Here is a 17,857-nt window from a genome sequence, read left to right as displayed (position 1 = left end):
CGTCGTACGTCGTCGATGAAGTAAATGATTAAAGTTGAATGGCGGAGAGGCAAGAGCAATTTTTGTATGGTTACTCGCACTTTTTTTGATCATCTTTTTTTAACTTGAAATAAATTGACTTTCCATAGTTTGTTAAATCAATTCACTCGACTTTTTTATGTTGCAATAGATTAGCAGTTTCAGTCCCTTAAAGATAGCGAGAAATCTCGTTGTCGAGAAAAGGCAAGAGAGAGAGAGAGACACTGTTGCTTTTTCCTGTTTTTTGCTGGAAGTTTACCGATAACGAGTTACACGTAACTTTCACGTGGTAGTGCAGTTTCTTTGTGAAATCAAGAAATAATTCAACGCCTCTTTTCGAAATCTCAACGAGCAACTTGAGAATTTTTTTGCACATCGCATAACCCTGTGAATAGTTGGGCTAAATGTTCACTTTCTATATAAATATCACACTAAAGATAAATGAGCATAATCTGGAAAATGGATGATAAAGAATAAAAGTTTTCAATACCCACCTCTGAAAGTCGATATTTGTCCATCTGCAAGGATCCAAACCAGTACCAAAGTGCCAATGGCAAACGATAACAGTATAAATATAGAAAAAAACTCGAAAGACACGTCAAAAAGCAACTAATCGTCTTGATCTGCGTTCAAATTAAATGAAACTTATTTTCTCTATGCATCGCAGAAATCCTAGGCGAGATTTCAATCGCACATACGCGCGTTACAGTTGTACAAATCGCGCAACATCGATTCCATCCTCGACGATGAAAAATAATACTCGGACGAAATAAATGGGCAAACGAATTATCCCATGCGAAATTCAATCCCATTTAACCGCAGAAAAAACCATCACGCGCGCCCGTCCAGCATGGCTTGTATAAACGCAATCGAAATATGTTTTCTTTTTTTTTTTTTTTTTTTAACGAACTTTTAATCAAGCCTCGCGCGCGCGCACACTTTGTAACAAGCACGTTGTAATAAAGTTTTACCTTCTTCGCACGCCAGCGTGCTAGAGCATAGTACGAGCGTACTATAAAGTTTACCATATTATCCAAACGGCTGGAAGAGTGTATTTAATCTATCCTCGGAGCTCGACGCGGTGTTGGGCGCGCGATATGCCTCTCTCTCTCGCTCACTCGCCCGTACTACGTAGTCTCTTAATTCTCACTCAACCTCGTAAGTATAAAAGTTAGTGGGGCCGATTTACGCTCGGACGCGCGATGTAGTCTAGAGCCGATTTACAAAAGGATCGCTCGTATAATTTTCGAGTGCGAGCGTGACACACGATTTTCTTGGCTCGAGTCGAAGCGCAGGACTGTATCTAATATAGCGTCTGTTTAAAACCCCGATTGCGCGAGCACAGAGACGAGCTTAACCCTATTTCATTTATCGCATTCGTTGCCAGATATGATATTTAATATAGCCAAACGCGGGATCACCTCAATCGTATTGTACATCTGCTTTTGTCGAAATAGTCGGTATAAAATAATTATGCGACGTTTTGCGTACACACACGTACAGGAAAAAAGGCTCTTTTAATTGGCCTCGCAGTGCATTACGACGGAACCAGCTATTACACATCCCTTATCTTTCGCCAAGCTATATGCGAGTACGGGTGTGTGTGTGTGTGAGCTATGCGAGCCGATACACGCATCGTCGTAAAAAAGTTTATACGATGCCGATTCTCACGCGAGGCGGTATAACTTACACTCAAACGCACTACACGTCAGCGCCCACGATATGTGCACGTTTTTGCACACGTATATATAAAAGAACGACATGACGACGACGACGCGCGATGCTGCAGCAGGACGAGTTTGCGAGCGCGACGAAATTTACATTCGCCTGCGAGGCATACACGCACACACACACGTCCGATGACGTTTAAAGTCGCAGAGCTTTTATATTCCATCATCGAGTCGAATAAAGGCATAAACATAGCGATATTTGAAGGCTGTCTCTCGATAAAATTCCAAGTGCACCTCGTAATATTTTATTCGCTCTCTTCTACCTCGATCGTTTTGTATGCAAATTGCTCGTCGAGAAAACGGCTCCGAGTGAAATAAATAAAATAAAATACAAAAAGAGATACGTGACGGAAAATCAGTACTCACCGGTATGTGTGTGCAGGAGACCACTCGTCGTTTCGCGGTCTTATATAGCGGCGCGCGAAGAAACTTTTGTATCTCTCCGTAGCCTTTTTATCGACACTATGTATTCCTCAAAAATCACTCGCGTAAATCTCGATAAATTATATACTTATGTATGCGTGTTGGTGCTGTTCTCAACGCAAAAAAAAATCGAATCAGCAGCAGCGGCGACGATGATGATTACGAAGAGTTGTTGTTGTTGCGTTGTTTGCGATGCTGTCGGGTCAACGGAGCTAAGACGAATGCGGCACGCGGAGTCGCGAGCCACGAGTTTATATAAGCCCGCCGCCACCGCCGCGCAGCTATACTCCTTCTATGCTGGCTGTTGCTTGCCTTTCTCTCTCTCTCTCTCTCTCTGCCCACGCTCGCGCCTCCCTTTTTTGCTACCGTGTGTTGCACCCCCAACCCTCGCCTATATCTCGCTCGCTCTCTCTCACTCGAGTGTGCGTAAGTTCAAAAGCGTAACTATACGTATACTACACATGCCGAGTGTGCGTGTGTGTCCGGCACAGGCCAGCTAACAGCCAACAGTCAGCAATTGTTATTGTGCGATATTACGTAGACGAGTTAAAAGGTAATGCCGTACACGCTGGCTAACTTTTTGCTTTAATCTTTCGCGGAATTTTCGAAGCTCTGAAATTATTCGCTCGCGAGCGTCTTTTTTTCATTCTGTTTTTTTTTTGTAAAAAAATATCTTAGCGCTACGCAGAAGGGAGAATTACTCTACCTCCGTTTGCCGACGATATACGCGCGCGAGTGGGCGAGAAGAGCAGAACAGGGAACTTTTGCTTTGCGCCGCGCGCGCATTCCGCCGTCCATTGATTTATCTTATGAATTTACCATAGTTTGCATTTTTTGCTCATACTTATATATTTTTTACTTTTATCGATTTCAGTTAAAAGCTTTGCCTCGCTGTTTATGGCCGCAGTATTCGCGCGTGTTCGAATCTCATCGCCGAGCGCCAGAGAGCGAACGATTCGGGGCTCATCATTCATTGATGTAAAGTCCCGCTAAGCCTTTGTAAGCCCGTGCGCGCCCTCTCCCAATCAACGGTATTATACGCAACACATATTTGCCCGAGTGCCCTTTATATTTTTGTCGCCTTTTTGTAATTAAAATCAAACGATTTATCTATGGGCTCGTTAATTAATGGCCCGCATGTATAACTGCGACTTTATACGAGCTATTCGTGTATGGATCCCGAAAAAAAATAGGGCCACGAGGACGAATCGAATTTGTGTTTATTTGCAAAATCATCGTAAAGCGGCGCTTGCAGGTATCCGCGCGACGCTCGAGTCTGAATAATTCAGACTGCAAAAGGTGTAAACAAACAACCTTGCGAACATTGCGTAACGAAGCGTACTGGTAAAACACACAAGTTTCTCCTTCGATGTTCTTACGGTACCCTTGACAGTGGCAATTCGACTTTTCTTCCCTCCGATTGTAAAAAAGAAAAAAAAACACATTATTTCTCGCGTATACGTATCGCGCGTTAATGGATTCGTATGAGCGTTTAAAATATTTTTATATTTTTCGATCACTTATGATTTAATGCACGAGAAAATTGTTTGCCATAGAGAGATCGCCCCGCGTTACTTACGCGCACAAATTGGCGAATTTCAGGATTGTAATTTTGTCGTCATATATCCACGTACTTTAGGTCCTCAAAGCGCAATGGAACGCGCGTGTATTCTCTCGTTAATGCACGTGTAATTGTCGATACCTATAGTCCGAGCAAGCTTTACGTTTCGACTTTAAAACTCGATCATCGAAATTACTTTTATCGAAGAATTTATCAAAACACCCGTGCGTGTGTATATATCTAACTGCTATTCACTCGCACTTGAGTGTGGAAAAATAAAAGAATATTAACAGTTCGAGGATATATTGCAACAGTGCCAAGTTCAAGAACATCCTTTCGAGTTATCATATATAAGAATTTCATATTATTAAAAGTCAGAGTGATTTAATATTTTCAAAGGGTTGTAAATTTTTTTTATATTCAAAGGTAGAGATGCGCAAGCACGGAGAAGGAAATCTCGCGCGAAGACTTATATTGAAATCACAGAGTAGAATGAAAGTTATTCTTTTCCGCAGAAAAATACGAGCTCACCAAGATAAATATAACGTGATAAGAGATTGTTTGGTTGTAAATGACGGATAAATATTAGATTATAGTAAAATTAAAAATGAGTATAAATTTATTTTAAAATTTGGTTTGTCTACTCAGCGGGAAATCAAGATACAATTTTGTGAAGATTTTAAAATTTCTTGTACGAAAACAAATTCTTTCATGTGAAAAGTTTCCACTTATAAGACAAATCTTTTAATAATGCACAGGATGATGACCAATCATGTAAAAAATCCTCAATATTTTATGGCTAGTTTTTGGAAGACAAAATAGTTTCTAGGACATGAAAGAGCCATTAGAACTGGGCGCATATTAGCCGGAGGTGTAAAATTTTTTTCCAATTTTTATGAGCATATAACCATGTTTGTTATTGATATTTAATAACCAATTTTCGACCATAAAAAACGGATCTATATTTCCACTCGGCTATAATTGATGCAAAGTATTTCAGTTTTTATATATGTTTTTATTATGATGGTGTAATACATTTGCGTGCTCAGCACGACTTAAAGCAATGTACAAAATTTTTGTAGATAATTTAGGCGCCCATGTTACCACTACCCGTAATTGTTTATGTATATTTGTTTTAGCCTTACTGTGGCTAGCTTTTGAATTTATTTACATTGTTGATATTATTTCGAGATTATGAAAAAAATAAACATTTTTTGAAAAAACCATATCAATAATCTGCCTTAAAACTAATAAATACTCTTAATCTAACAATATACAATACGTTTGGTAACGTTCAACTATCTTAAAACAAAGATTTGGGGTATTGCTTGGTTGAGAGCCATATGTTTTTGTTTCAAGTAATTAATATGTGATGTGGTAATTTATGTTTCATTTTAAAGGGTGCGTTTGATTTATTGTACTTTCCAAGGTTTTTGAATGTTTCATGGTTTTTATTTAAATGTTCAAAGAAGTTTTTACTCAAGGCGTATATGAGCAGTTCTTTAAATGAAACGCATTTTTGGAGGTAGAATCGCGGTAAATTTTTTTTTCAACCTACGCGAATACGGACCCCCGGGAAAAGTTTTTGGGTGTCCTAGGAGTATGTAACCACGTAGGAACCATTGAAATTACAATAGTGCTTATCTTTATAGCTACTTTTGTGATTTAGAGGATGAAAAATCATGTTTTCTCGTAAATACGGATAATTACTCAATTTCTAGGTCACTGAAAAAGTATGAAAACTCATTTGAAAATAATAACTGGCCACTGTGTTCGATAAGAATTTTTCTCAGCATTCCAATGGTGGTATCGAGAAAATCACCATTAAACATGCCAAGTTAAATATCTCGAAAAACTCGATACGAATAAAATGATCTTTGAGGTCTAATTTCGATTTTTCCTCATGAAAATGAAATTTATCGAAAAATCTGACTACACAATTAGAAAGCCAAAGAAATTTCCTATCGAAAGCATATCTTCATTTATTTTTTCAGTGGAATTACGAGCTAGTTTTGATTGTAGCGAGCCGCGAAGCTCGCGACCGCGCTGAATCAGCTCGGAAACAGAAAACAGCGAACAAAGTAAAAGAAATTCCCATGTATAACATTGTAATTCGACTCAAAAAATAAATGAACATACGCTTTCGATAGGAAATTTCTTTGGCTTTCTCATTGTGTAGTCAGATTTTTCGATAAATTTCATTTTCACGAGGAAAAATCGAAATTAGACCTGAAAGATCACTTTTTCCGTACCGAGTTTTTCGAGATATTTAGCTTGGCATGTTTGATGGTGATTTTCTCGGTGAATATACGACTTATCGGAAAATCTGATACCACCATTGGAATGCTGAGAAAAATTCCTATCGAACACAGTGGCCAGTTATTTTTTTTAAATGAGTTTTGATACTTTTCCAGCGACTTAGAAATTGAGTAATTATCCGTATTCACGAGAAAACATGATTTTTCGTCCTCTAAATCGCAAAAGTAGCTATACAAATAAGCACTCTTGAAATTTCAATGGTTCCTACGTGGTTACATGTTCCTAGGACCCCCAAAAACTTTTCCCGGGGGTCCGTATCCGCGTAGGTTGAAAAAAAAATTTACCGTGATTCTACCTCCAAAAATGCATTTCATTTAAAGAATTGCTCATATATGTGTTTTAATTTTGTCAATGTTACATTTGTTATAACATGATGTTGTCATAAATGAATGTCTAGGTTTTTTGAGCGCGGTTTGGCTTTTGTAATAACCCTGAGAGTTTTATTTTGTATTATTTGTAGTTTTTTGATATTGGTAGAGCAAGTAGAGCCCCAGACAGGTGATGCATACGTGATAGTAGGTCTGATTATAGCTTTGTATAGTGTAAGTTCATTTCTTAGATTTAGCTCGCTTTTCCTATTAATTAGATTATATAGTAAAGCTGTGGTAGTATTGGTTTTTTGATTACATGTTTAATGTGTTCTGTAAAGTTTAATTTATTATCTAGTATTACTCCTAGGTATTTTACTTTGTTTATTTGTTCAATTTGGGTACCATTCATAGTGAAAGTGAAGGTTTTTTCTTTCCTCTTTCATTTGAAAAATACTATAAGCTCCATTTTGTTTTCGTTGATCTTGATTTTCTATTTGGCGTAGTAGGGCATGAGTGCATTGATATATTTTTGGAGCTGATCCAAAGCTTTGTGTTTACTCCACGATGAGGAGAAGAATTGATGCAAATTCAACCGGGTTTTGACTTACACAATTATTTTGACTTTACTACTTGCAGATTTACAACTGAAGTTACTCGCCATCTTGCGGTGAAAGTTCAAAATGGTATTATCGTATTTGTCCTCCTCAGTTCATAACACAAAACATTAACGTATTTGAAGTGGTTGTACATTGATCTACATTTATTATTAATACTTAACATTCTACTGCAGTACTAGTGAAAAAATTGTGAGTCTTACTTTAGTGTAAATAATCAATTTTCAAACATTTTTTATGCATTCATTCGCGGCGAATAGCTCTATCGTCGAATCTATCGCACGTCGATACTACTTAATGCGATGAAAACCAGCTCTCAAGTTCATATACACTTGCATCTCTTGTTTGCAATGTAATAATGCCGCGCGAGCAACGAAGGGCTAAGTATGGCCTCGCTCGAGCGAGCTAATATCATCTCCGCGTATCCATGGCTTCGATATATAATCTCGCAAAGTGTATTAACGCGTACATATACAAATAACGATTGTCATAAATTTGCACTTTCATTTTGGGTAGAAAAGTCGTCTGTTCGCGGCCGCGCGCACGCCACACGCGTCGTTGTCGCGCGTGCTCGTCCGCGAGCCGAAAATTACCATAAAGTATGTATGTTGCGGCTGCTGTTGCTGCAAGTATTCGACGTCAAGAGTCCATCAGTCGTAATGGTATCGGAGCGTATAAACCGCTGCACATATTTGCATGGCGTCTCGCGACTGCGGTGGCGTATATTTGCCCTATATATCGCGCGCCGCTGCCGCTGCTGTGGGGGTGTCTGTGTGTGCGCGCACGCGAGTGCAAAATGGTGAAAAAGGAACGCGTGGGTGGCGGCGGCAGCAGCATAGCTGAAAGTGGGTAAGACGATGCGCTTGCGATGCTTGATTAGCCCCGCGGCATATACACCCTAGCTCGTATACAATAAAAGAAAAGATGCGCGATTGACGCAATACAATTATACGACCCACAGAGAGATTTTTCCTTTTTTCTTTTTGTGTATTTCCATGATTCCTTATTATATATATATCTAGAGCTCGTCGATACACACACTTGATGATGTTTGCTCTGGGCGAATTATTTTCCCAAGCGGAGGCGCCTAATAGTGTGTCATCGGGCGTCGTCATCCTTGCACAAATCAATGTTTCGGCAGGATGTATCGGTTCGAATTTCTCCCTCTTCCTCGTGTCAGTTATAATAATAATAATAATAATAATAATAATAATAGCTTCGAGCGAGAAAATGAGTTCTGCACATTTTGCAAAATCGTAATACCGATGACCGATTTATTTCTCCGTATACAGCTGCAAATTCAATTTCCTTCAATCTTATATACGTTTTAAATATAAAAGCCGGGAGTGGAGTCCGATCCCGATGCTTTTCCCGTTACATACGCACGTGAGGCGAGAAAATACAATAGGAGCGAGAGAGAGACTTTTACCGCGTGCGTGCGGAAACAATAAAAGCCCTCGCGCGTCGACGATGGGCAGCCTCGAGTGCGAGAAAGAGAGAAGAATTTCCCCTGATGAACGCATATAAAATTGCGCAAGGAGGACGAAATTGATAGTTTTTAGTGCGTGCTATATATAAATTTCTAGTTCGTAATCACGTGTAAGGTTGTTTTACATTGGAGTCCCCAAAAAAGCACGTGTAAATTTTACGCGAGCGACACTTCGACCTCTCAATTTTCTATCGTATATATATCGAGAAAATTCCGCGCGACGCATGAGACACGCGCCGGAAAAAAATTCGAAGGGATTCGCCGTATGGCCCGGGAGTTTGTCGAACTCTTCGGGGTCGGCCGTAACGTTACACCCCATGTGCCTTATATACGACGATCGGTTAATCACGTATACGTATGGCACACACGTCGAGGGATAGATGTTATTTAATATGAAGTAGATTTCCCTCTGAAAGCTCCGCGTATGAGGCTTGCCTTTGATACACATCTTCCATCATCTCCATTAAGCCACTTTGCCGCGTTGATATACGGTTATACGTACGCAAAGCCCACCGCGTACGCGTATTTTATATATTATCTATGTATTTCACTGTGAGTTGCATTTTTTCAATCATCTTTTCACTTTGTCGACTTATACTGTTAAAAAAGCCTCAAATTTAATGCAGATGTAATGTAAAATTAGGGGTTATAATTGAAGTACATCAAGTAATCGATACTGAATTTCATTTAAAGTACTTTTACATGAAATATTCGGTCATGAAAATGCAATCGTATGCATTATTTTTAAAATAAAAATGAACGAAAAATGATTCATTACATGCTCAAATTTAAACATTTTCATTTAACATAAATGAAAGTACCGATTTACTTGATGCGTCGCTCCAAAAATTCATGAAAATTCAATCCTAGTTTAAATCAGCCTCCGCCGCTAGATGGCGAGTATCTTTATATGTAAATCTGCAAGTGACAAAGTCAAAATAATTGTATAAGTCACAGCACTGTGTTTATACTCTAACTTGAAGTTGGTGATTCCTCACTAACAATAATTTTAATGTAAATATTTTTAACGGTGCAAATAAGTCGTCACCTTCTTTTTCACCACGCTCGTGTGTGTACACGCGATTAATAAATCCCCGCGGGTCGTTAAATATTTTATTCAATATACGAATGACTCTCGGAGAGAAAAAGCTGCGCTCGAATATCTGCATTATATCGTATAACGAGAGTGAAAAGGATAAAACACAAGATTAATAGTTCTCGATAGAAGCTCGCGCGCGCCGGACGATTGCAGAGGAAATGAAAATGTATTTATACATATCGCGCAACGTATATAGAGAAAAAAATTTCCGATTGATCGCGCGTCAATAAAAGCTTATATCTTTTATCGCTCCTAAAGGGATTATCTAATCAAAATTACATAAAAATCGCATTACTTCTTTCTTCTCTCTCTCTCTCTCTCTCTCGCGAATTCGCACTTGGTATGTATCGAATTAAGGGCGCGTTCATTATAACAAACGTACTCTTGGCGGTTGTTGTTATTTTTGTTGTTTTCTCGCGCGTCGACGAGCGAACGTCTTGGAAAATTTAATTTAATTAATCGCGCGTGCGAATCCGTTACATACTCCGACATGTGTACTTGAAGTATAGTATCTACACGTTCCGTCGCATCAGTCCTTAGATTTTGCCTTATTTATCAAATTCCACGTATATATACATTACTCTTCTAACCCCTGTAGACAGCGAAGCCCGACCTGGAAAATTAACGAGTCGAGCAATCATATCGTCGAGCTTTGAATAATTCACGTGCATATTCGTATACATACGTATTGCAGTCTCGTATCGCATATATAACTTTGTCATTAAAGTGACGGACCCGTAATACGATATTCATACATGTATTCCCGAATCGACGAATCACCGATATATATTACATGCATGTATTCCTTTTGCGGGATCCACGGTCGAGTCGTGAAGATGCGCCGCAGCTCGATACGGTATAGAGCGATATAGCCCCGTACCGAACTCGTACGCACTTACTGCTAAGTATCACGTCGAGCGCTCACTTATTTAATCACGTTCAGCTCGTTTCGAAACTAAGATGGAAATTCAAATGGACTTGGGTTATATATTTACGATGTATAAACGTTGGCCGCCGTCGACGTCGCGATGGGACACTCGAGCAGTCTCTCTCCGTATTGCACGCGTATATGTATATAAAGAGGCCAATCCAGCTTGCGAGGGAAACTTTCAGGCGTTCGGGGAATCGGAGCTCGCACGAGCGAGCACGGGCCGGCTTCCTCGGCATATAGTGAAACTTGATTTCCCATCTGGCCTTTAAATACTCGCTACTTATCGCCGCCGTTACCGCCACCAGCCGCCAGCCGACAATTGAAAGTATCACTCGGGCGCGACTCTTTTCCATGCATATATTCTTTTCTCTCATCTCTTTCTAGAATCCGGAAAAGATTTTAATCTCGTAAAGAGATGCGTTACACCGCGCACTGCGATGATATTGTGCAGTATATATCATAACGTTGTGGTAACTTTTAATATGAGGTAATGAGTGAAGCGTGAAATGACGTTGTCGCTCTATATTGCTCTGTGCAGCACTACATGGTATATACAGGTAGGATAACGCGCGCACCTAGATGCGGCGAAGAAACAGAAAACCTGCCTCTATTTTTTCCTTTTTCTTTTTTTTTACAACTATCTCCTTTTTTTACCCTTGCTTTCCTGCGCGCTGCGGGGATATATAGTCGATTTCGTGCAAAGCTCGCGAAAACAAAGATTAATCGAATAACGAAGTGTATATCCAATCGGTGCGAAGCGTTCGATGCACAAAAAAAAACGAAGATAGAGGAAGAAAGATAAAAGCTGCTGGCGCTGCTCTTCTTTTTTATTTTCTATCCATGAAACCATATACCCATATTACAGACGAACTGAGTGGAGAGCTTGCGGTGTGCGTGCGCGTATAAATTTTTCTTAAAAAATTCTCCAATTTCAACGATCGGCGAATACATCGACTGTGTGTATAGAGATATAGCAGGAAATTAACAGGTAAGCAAGGAAGGCAAACGGCGTCGACGAATATACGAAGCAAAAAAAAATGTTACATTACACTGCGGCGATGGAATGCAAACATCGCAAGCCCGCTTGGCGCCCGCAAGCACGAAAAGCAAGCGACAAAACGCTTTTTCAACGCTCGAGAATATCGATCTTCGAGGAAGTGAAAAGGTAGAGAGAAAAAAATTGACGCTACGCGAGAATAAGCGAGAGATAGAGATAGAGAGAATAGGTGCCGCTCGCGACGTTAATGATGTATTCAGACGGGGCCGGAAGTGGCACGAAACGCTAATTCGCGAGCTCGCAGGCTCCGAGAACTGCGCGATTACGATATGCCTCTGCCAAGCGTTGCATACAGAGACACGTATAAGGGGCGCGCGGCGTTTGCGAAAACACCCACGTGTTTCTCGAACTTGCGTCGTACGAACTGTGCGAGTACTATAACGCAACGACAATTGCACTATTCTCGAGTACTGCAATCGGAACGCGCGTGAACTCGAACGAGTAATTTTCTGTAAGAAGGTCGAGGCAGATCGCGCGTCGCGGGTCGAGCGAGTGTCGTCGCAGCTTTATTTCTGGCTCCCTCGAGGGGCGCGCTAAAAGGAAGCAACGCGTAGTAATTATTCGCCTTTTTAAAAATTCAGCCAACATTTCGCTGGCGCTGCACTTTTATGGCTCTTAATTAATCCATGGCCTCATAATCTCGCTTGGCAGTCTGTCGCACGCGCGTACGCGCCCAGTATACAAGTAGTTTGTCCTGCAGCAGCAGCAGCAGCAGCTGGGGATAGAGATCGCGCGTGAGCTTTTTATGTCGACATATTTTTAATCGGACCAAGATTACCGTTGAGATTTTTCGCGATTCATCGACGCTCGCAACGTTACGTACGATGTATATGCCACACGCAGGAGTGCGCAAGTGGGCTGTGCGGAGGGGAGGAGAACGAAAAAAAGCTCGCTCGAGCAATATGTGCGTGTACGTACGCTAGGAGCTATTGCGAACGCGGCGGTGGCGGCGGCCGCACTTTGTGCTTTCGCAGTAAACGGGTTTGCATGGATTTTTAATGGAGCTTGACACTGCTCGAAGCACGAGCGAGGATCCGGACTAATGGAGCGAATACGTACTGTACACGCTTATATATTGTGCTAGAGAGAGAGAGAGAGAGGGACGTAAGCAATTTTTTCGCAAGCTGAATATTTTATAGATATTCGTGATTCATATACGCGATCAAGAGAGACGAGTATCGATGCTGGCGCCTGGGCCACTGGGACTGCGCGTGCAAACATTTTTTCGCCGACACTTTATAACTCTCTCTCGTTTTTTTTCGACCTCACTTTGCTCCAGTACGGGTGTTGGTGGTGAAAAAAGGGGTGCTTCACATCCAGCAGCAGTAGCAGCAGCCGTTTTACGCGCAAATGTAGCACTAGTACGCCGTAAGTCGTTGCCTACATGGCGCGGAGCTCGAGCTTGCGTAATGTTTATCGCGGTAGTTTCACAATTACCAATGAAAATTTCTTTCTTCTTCCTCCAGGTGTTTGAGCAGCTGTGCGCGACGTAGTTTCCGCAGTATACTACGCAGCGGCCGCATAGTGCTTCATTCACGAGCTGAGCTTTTTTCGCGATGTGTGTACGTAAAGTTGAGCTTGAGTAAAAATATAAAAGCCTTGATTATTCCACGAATTTCGGGTAGTTTACTTAACGATTATAATCAAAATTACAAATAATCACCGACAAACACCTGCGAATCACAGAAACGTACATGAATAGGTCAGTCATTTCTCGCTCTTATACGCAAATCTTCAAAGGTATTACGAATAAGGGTTGAGCTCTCGAAGGCTTTGTGCGTAGTCGTACCTGAGGATGAAAGGGCGACTGCGAGGCTGGCGGGAGAGAGAGAGAAAATTTAATATCGATCTACGCGAGTAGGGTCGCTTTTCCACCCCTTTCACTTGGTCTAGCGGTGACTCTCTGCAAGCTCTGCCTGGCATTTACGTCATCGGTGTGTCGTATAATTCTTTCCTCTTTTCTTTTCTTTTTTTTTGGAAATGTATAAGCGATCCAAAACACGCAACACCCATTGACGGGAGAGAAACATTATACCATGAATGATCCGAGTTTGTTGTGTGTGTGGACGATGCCGAATTGTCATATTCAATAACGGGAAATCAATCGATCTCGCCTTTCTGTGAACGCTGTAATTCACCTTTCTGTAATAGTCACATTCGCTATTTGTAGCCGTGAGCGTGTGTGTGGATATGAGTTACGAATGACGTACATCCGTTCCATTCACGCGGGTATAATTCGATTTTAACGGGCAAAATTGGGATTGATTTCTGTAACTGTCCGCATCGATAACATCAATACTAAACGTTCGATTGTACGTTTGCTCGAACTGATTTAGAAGTAATTTAAAAGTCTAGCATAAGTGTTGTACATTTTTACTTCCCTTCTACTAGCGATACCCTATTTCTGGAAAAAAATAAAAAAAATGAAAAACATAGAACGAAATTCGTCAAAGACGCGGTGTTCGCCGCAACGCAATAGGCGCTTAAATTCAATTTAGCGCCTGCACGCAGTACTACGAAGAGTCCCCGCCGGCCGCAACGGTGTCGCACAAATCCAGTCGCGGCATTTCTGCACACACTACAGTTTCCACGTGGTCTACATTATAGGCAGAGAAACAGACGCAGCAGTGCTGTGTCTTGCCGTGTTGTGTGTATACGTTCGTGCGATAAAAACAACAGTAAATCAACAAAAATACATCAAAATGGTGCTGGATCTCGATCTGTTTCGCGAGGAGAAGGGCTTCAACCCGGAGCTGGTGCGCGAGAATCAACGCAAGCGATTCTCGCCCGTCGAGCTCGTCGACAAAGTCATCGAGTGCGACAAGACCTGGCGACAGCTGCGTCACCGGGCCGACAATCTCAACAAGCTCAAGAACCTATGCAGCAAGCAGATCGGCGAGAAGATGAAGAAGAAGCTGCCCCAGGGCGACGAGACCGAGGTGCCGGCTGAGATCGCCAAGGATCTCGACAATCAGGTCACCGTGGATAACCTACAAAAGCTCAACGTCGCCCAGATCAAGCAGATACGCGTGCTCATCGACAAGGCCATCCTCGAGAACGACGCCGAGCTCAACGTCTACGACGGCCAGAGGAGCGACGCCCTCCGCGAGGTCGGCAATCAGCTGCACGACTCGGTGCCGGTCAGCAACAACGAGGACGAGAATAGGGTGAGTGAGGCTGGCTTTCTCTTCCGCTCGCGAGTGTTTGTGTTTGTGGCGATTCTTGCGTCAGATTTTTCTGACTGTCATCGCCCGGTCAACAACACGTACTACTCAGCATTTTCAATTTAGACTTTGACGTTAATATTGTTATTATTTTTTAATCCAGGTTGAACGAGTATTTGGCGATCTTACAATCAAGAAAACATACTCTCACGTAGATTTAATACACATGATCGATGGCATGGATGGAGATCGAGGTGTAGCAGTTTCAGGTGGAAGAGGATACTTTTTAACTGGACCTGCTGTTTTCTTAGAGCACGCTTTGATTCAATATGCTCTTCATAAATTGCATAAAAAAGGCTACAAGCCTTTGTACACTCCTTTCTTCATGAGGAAAGATGCCATGCAGCAAGTTGCACAATTGTCCCAATTCGATGAAGAATTATACAAGGTAATCAATCAATTTTAAGGCCTTACAATTAATGAGAAATGAAATGATAATAACTTTTTCAATATTCAGGTAATAGGAAAGAGTAGTGAAAAGGGTGATGAAAAAGAACTAGAAGAAAAATACCTTATTGCTACATCAGAACAACCTATTGCAGCGTTTCACAGAGGAGAGTGGATTGCTAAAGAACAATTACCAATTAAGTATGCTGGTATTTCAACTTGCTTTAGACAAGAAGTTGGCTCGCATGGAAGAGACACTAGAGGAATTTTTAGAGTTCATCAATTTGAAAAAGTATGTGAAATTTACTCCTCTTATTTTTTTTATCAAATATATTTATGAAGAATTTTATTCTAGGTTGAGCAATTCTGTTTAACTTCTCCACATGATAACAAATCTTGGGAAACAATGGATGAAATGATTAGCAATGCAGAGGAATTTTATCAAGATTTAAATATTCCTTACAGAATTGTAAATATTGTATCAGGTGCTTTGAATAACGCTGCTGCAAAGAAGCTTGATTTAGAAGCATGGTTCCCTGGTTCAGCAGCATTTAGAGAACTTGTATCGTGCAGCAACTGCTTAGATTATCAAGCTAGGCGTCTATTAGTCAGGTGATTAAAATTATTTACTGATATTATAAGACAATAACTTATTTCTAAAAATATTAACTAACTTGATCTTTGTAGATATGGCCAAACTAAAAAGATGAATGCTGCCACAGAATATGTTCATATGTTGAATGCTACTATGTGTGCAGCAACAAGAGTAATTTGTGCAATTTTAGAAGTACACCAAACAGAGACTGGAATTAAAGTACCAAAAGTCTTAGCTAAATGGATGCCTGAAGAATATCAAGAGGAGTTGCCTTTTGTTAAACAAGCTCCAATTGATGAAGCAATGAAGAAAATGAAGAAAATATAATAAAGTTGATATTCCAATTACTTTTAATGTGAACTAAATGTACTATGTACAGAATGTTTCGTAAAAAGTATGATTCCTTAACTGAACGTAATTTGTTAAAAATATACACTTTTTACAACGACACAACGTTTTATGCATTTGCGTCTTCTTTTTCCATTTGTTCTATCAGCTTTTTGCGTTCTTGTTCTCGTTTTAATTTGTTTAAAACCATCGCTTCATAATTATTTGATTGCTGATCTTGAGATTGTTGACTCTAAAAATCAATATTATGTTAATTAGAAAAATTTCTTAAAATTTTATATTAAATTAATTATGATTCTTACAAATATATCTGGCGCTGAAGAAAAACTTAGAGATTGCGAGAAATTAGATTTAGAACTAGTACTCTTTGGTGAAATTCCAAAAGCAGATCCAGCTGAGAGTTTTTCTGGAAATGTATTCAATTTTTGTTTTTGGAATTTTGTTTTGTCTGAAGCCCACCTCAGTGATAAAGGACATTCAGCCAGACCTAATTCATACTTAATAGCAGCATCCTGCATGAAAACAATTAAAATATATGATATATCATGATGTAATACTTTTGAAACTATGCAATTTAGTTGTTTACTTACAGCATCGTTACTTCTTTCAAATTCTACCAAAGCACTTCCTTTTTTCTGGGATATAATAACACTCAATACTTCTCCATGCTAAAAAAATTGTTTTGAATTAAAATTTTATTGATAGTACTGAATGTTTTAATAATTTTGATCAATTATTACTCACTTTTGACATAATTCTGTGAAGTAAGTCTTTAGTATATCCTCCATTGGATTCATCGTCTGGTGAAACACTCCAATTTACTTTGACAAGACATTCTCCTGAACCACGACTTCCAGCATTCATACTCAATCTTATTTCTTCTCGTATTTGTTGACGCAGTCTTTCTTGTTCTTCTTCTACTAATCTTGAGCCCTCTTTTTGCAATCGATCAATTTCAGCTTTCAAGTTTCTTTCATTTGTTAAATCTAATTCATCGTCATCTTCAGCCTGAAAACTCGAATGAGAAAATTGTCTTTTTTTCGATGATTGTGATTGTTTGAAAGCTTCTTCTCTTCTTTCTAGATCATCTTTAAATTTCTTTCTCTTTGCACTGAGCTCTTTCTGCCTGAGTTGAGCTTCTTTTTTAGCTCTCCTAACTTTGTCATAACAAGCCTGTGAAATGTATAATTATTATTTTATAATGTGCCAGTGAAATTTATAATAATTATTTTAAAACGTTCAATACAAAATTACTGTAAATATTCGTACTTACTCTTGCTTTTTCGTCTGTCAAAATTTCCAAGACTTTTGTTAATTGCCTAAATTCTTCTGCCGCCTTAGGATTGTCCGGATTCTTGTCAGGATGGCATTTCAAAGCTCTCTGACGATAAGCTTTTTTGAGCTACAAAATTTTGTTATATGAGTAACGTTGAATTAAAATTAATTGATATTCAAAATATTTTCGTAACGTATAATACCTCGGCTTCAGTTGCTGTATCTTCGGCGCCAATAATGGCATACAAATCCAGTTTTAATAGATTGTCGTCAACCATTGTGTTTGTGGACTTGAAATGCGAAAGAAATAAAGAATGTCTTGATTAATCAATCAGTATTTCTTAAAATTATTTGTCACACCGACAATATACACGCGCGTGTTATTGTTTAGCAACGTTTTTATAAGGTTATGATCTACTGTCACAATCATAAACACTGCACTCTGTCAACTGATGCGCCTCGCATAGGCTGCTTTG

The 17,857-nt window shown here is 39.9% G+C and overlaps 3 protein-coding genes across 5 annotated transcripts in view; 1 reads left to right on the top strand and 2 right to left on the bottom strand.

Annotated features, from left to right (window-relative positions):
• The window catches only part of LOC106652360 (diuretic hormone class 2), a 28,051-nt gene extending 25,645 nt beyond the window's left edge, over positions 1–2,406 (bottom strand). For 2 of the 3 annotated variants that reach the window (XM_014371287.1, XM_014371289.1), the window contains exon 1: positions 2,115–2,406. The gene's annotated coding sequence lies outside the window, so the exon portion shown is untranslated. Of the gene's footprint in view, positions 1–512; positions 537–2,114 lie in introns of all 3 variants that reach the window. The other variant, XM_014371288.1, reaches the window with a different exon arrangement.
• An 11,732-nt stretch (positions 2,407–14,138) lies between these two features.
• LOC106652346 (serine--tRNA ligase, cytoplasmic) lies at positions 14,139–16,206 on the top strand. The gene is made up of 5 exons (XM_014371267.2): positions 14,139–14,719; positions 14,880–15,164; positions 15,234–15,455; positions 15,519–15,775; positions 15,851–16,206. The coding sequence occupies exons 1-5, from the start codon at positions 14,255–14,257 to the stop codon at positions 16,083–16,085; spliced, it is 1,464 nt and encodes a 487-aa protein (XP_014226753.1). The 5' UTR covers positions 14,139–14,254; the 3' UTR covers positions 16,086–16,206.
• LOC106652349 (dnaJ homolog subfamily C member 17) lies at positions 16,118–17,836 on the bottom strand. Its single transcript, XM_014371270.2, has 6 exons — positions 17,585–17,836; positions 17,380–17,508; positions 16,851–17,279; positions 16,697–16,774; positions 16,409–16,618; positions 16,118–16,338 (listed from the first exon to the last, which is right to left on the bottom strand). Exons 1-6 carry the CDS (start codon positions 17,657–17,659, stop codon positions 16,216–16,218), a joined length of 1,044 nt encoding a protein of 347 aa, XP_014226756.1. The 5' UTR covers positions 17,660–17,836; the 3' UTR covers positions 16,118–16,215.
• Between the last annotated feature and the right edge of the window lie 21 nt (positions 17,837–17,857).

Source organism: Trichogramma pretiosum, unplaced genomic scaffold (genome assembly GCF_000599845.2).
Source record: "Trichogramma pretiosum strain Unisexual culture from Peru unplaced genomic scaffold, Tpre_2.0 scaffold18, whole genome shotgun sequence".
NCBI classification, from domain to species: domain Eukaryota; kingdom Metazoa; phylum Arthropoda; class Insecta; order Hymenoptera; family Trichogrammatidae; genus Trichogramma; species Trichogramma pretiosum.
The sequence above is the reverse complement of the archived record's forward strand: the minus strand, read 5'-3'. Positions and strand labels throughout refer to the sequence as shown.

Excerpts from the sequence above, each read along its gene's own strand:
- LOC106652346 (XM_014371267.2), top strand. The coding sequence starts at position 14,255 with ATGGTGCTGGATCTCGATCTGTTTCGCGAGGAGAAGGGCTTCAACCCG. Across the intron at positions 14,720-14,879 it reads ACAACGAGGACGAGAATAGG|GTTGAACGAGTATTTGGCGA; the intron begins GTGAGTGAGGCT and ends TTTTTAATCCAG. Across the intron at positions 15,456-15,518 it reads GAGTTCATCAATTTGAAAAA|GTTGAGCAATTCTGTTTAAC; the intron begins GTATGTGAAATT and ends ATTTTATTCTAG.
- LOC106652349 (XM_014371270.2), bottom strand. The coding sequence starts at position 17,659 with ATGGTTGACGACAATCTATTAAAACTGGATTTGTATGCCATTATTGGC. Across the intron at positions 17,509-17,584 it reads ATACAGCAACTGAAGCCGAG|CTCAAAAAAGCTTATCGTCA; the intron begins GTATTATACGTT and ends AAAATTTTGTAG. Across the intron at positions 16,339-16,408 it reads CTTCAGCGCCAGATATATTT|AGTCAACAATCTCAAGATCA; the intron begins GTAAGAATCATA and ends ATTGATTTTTAG.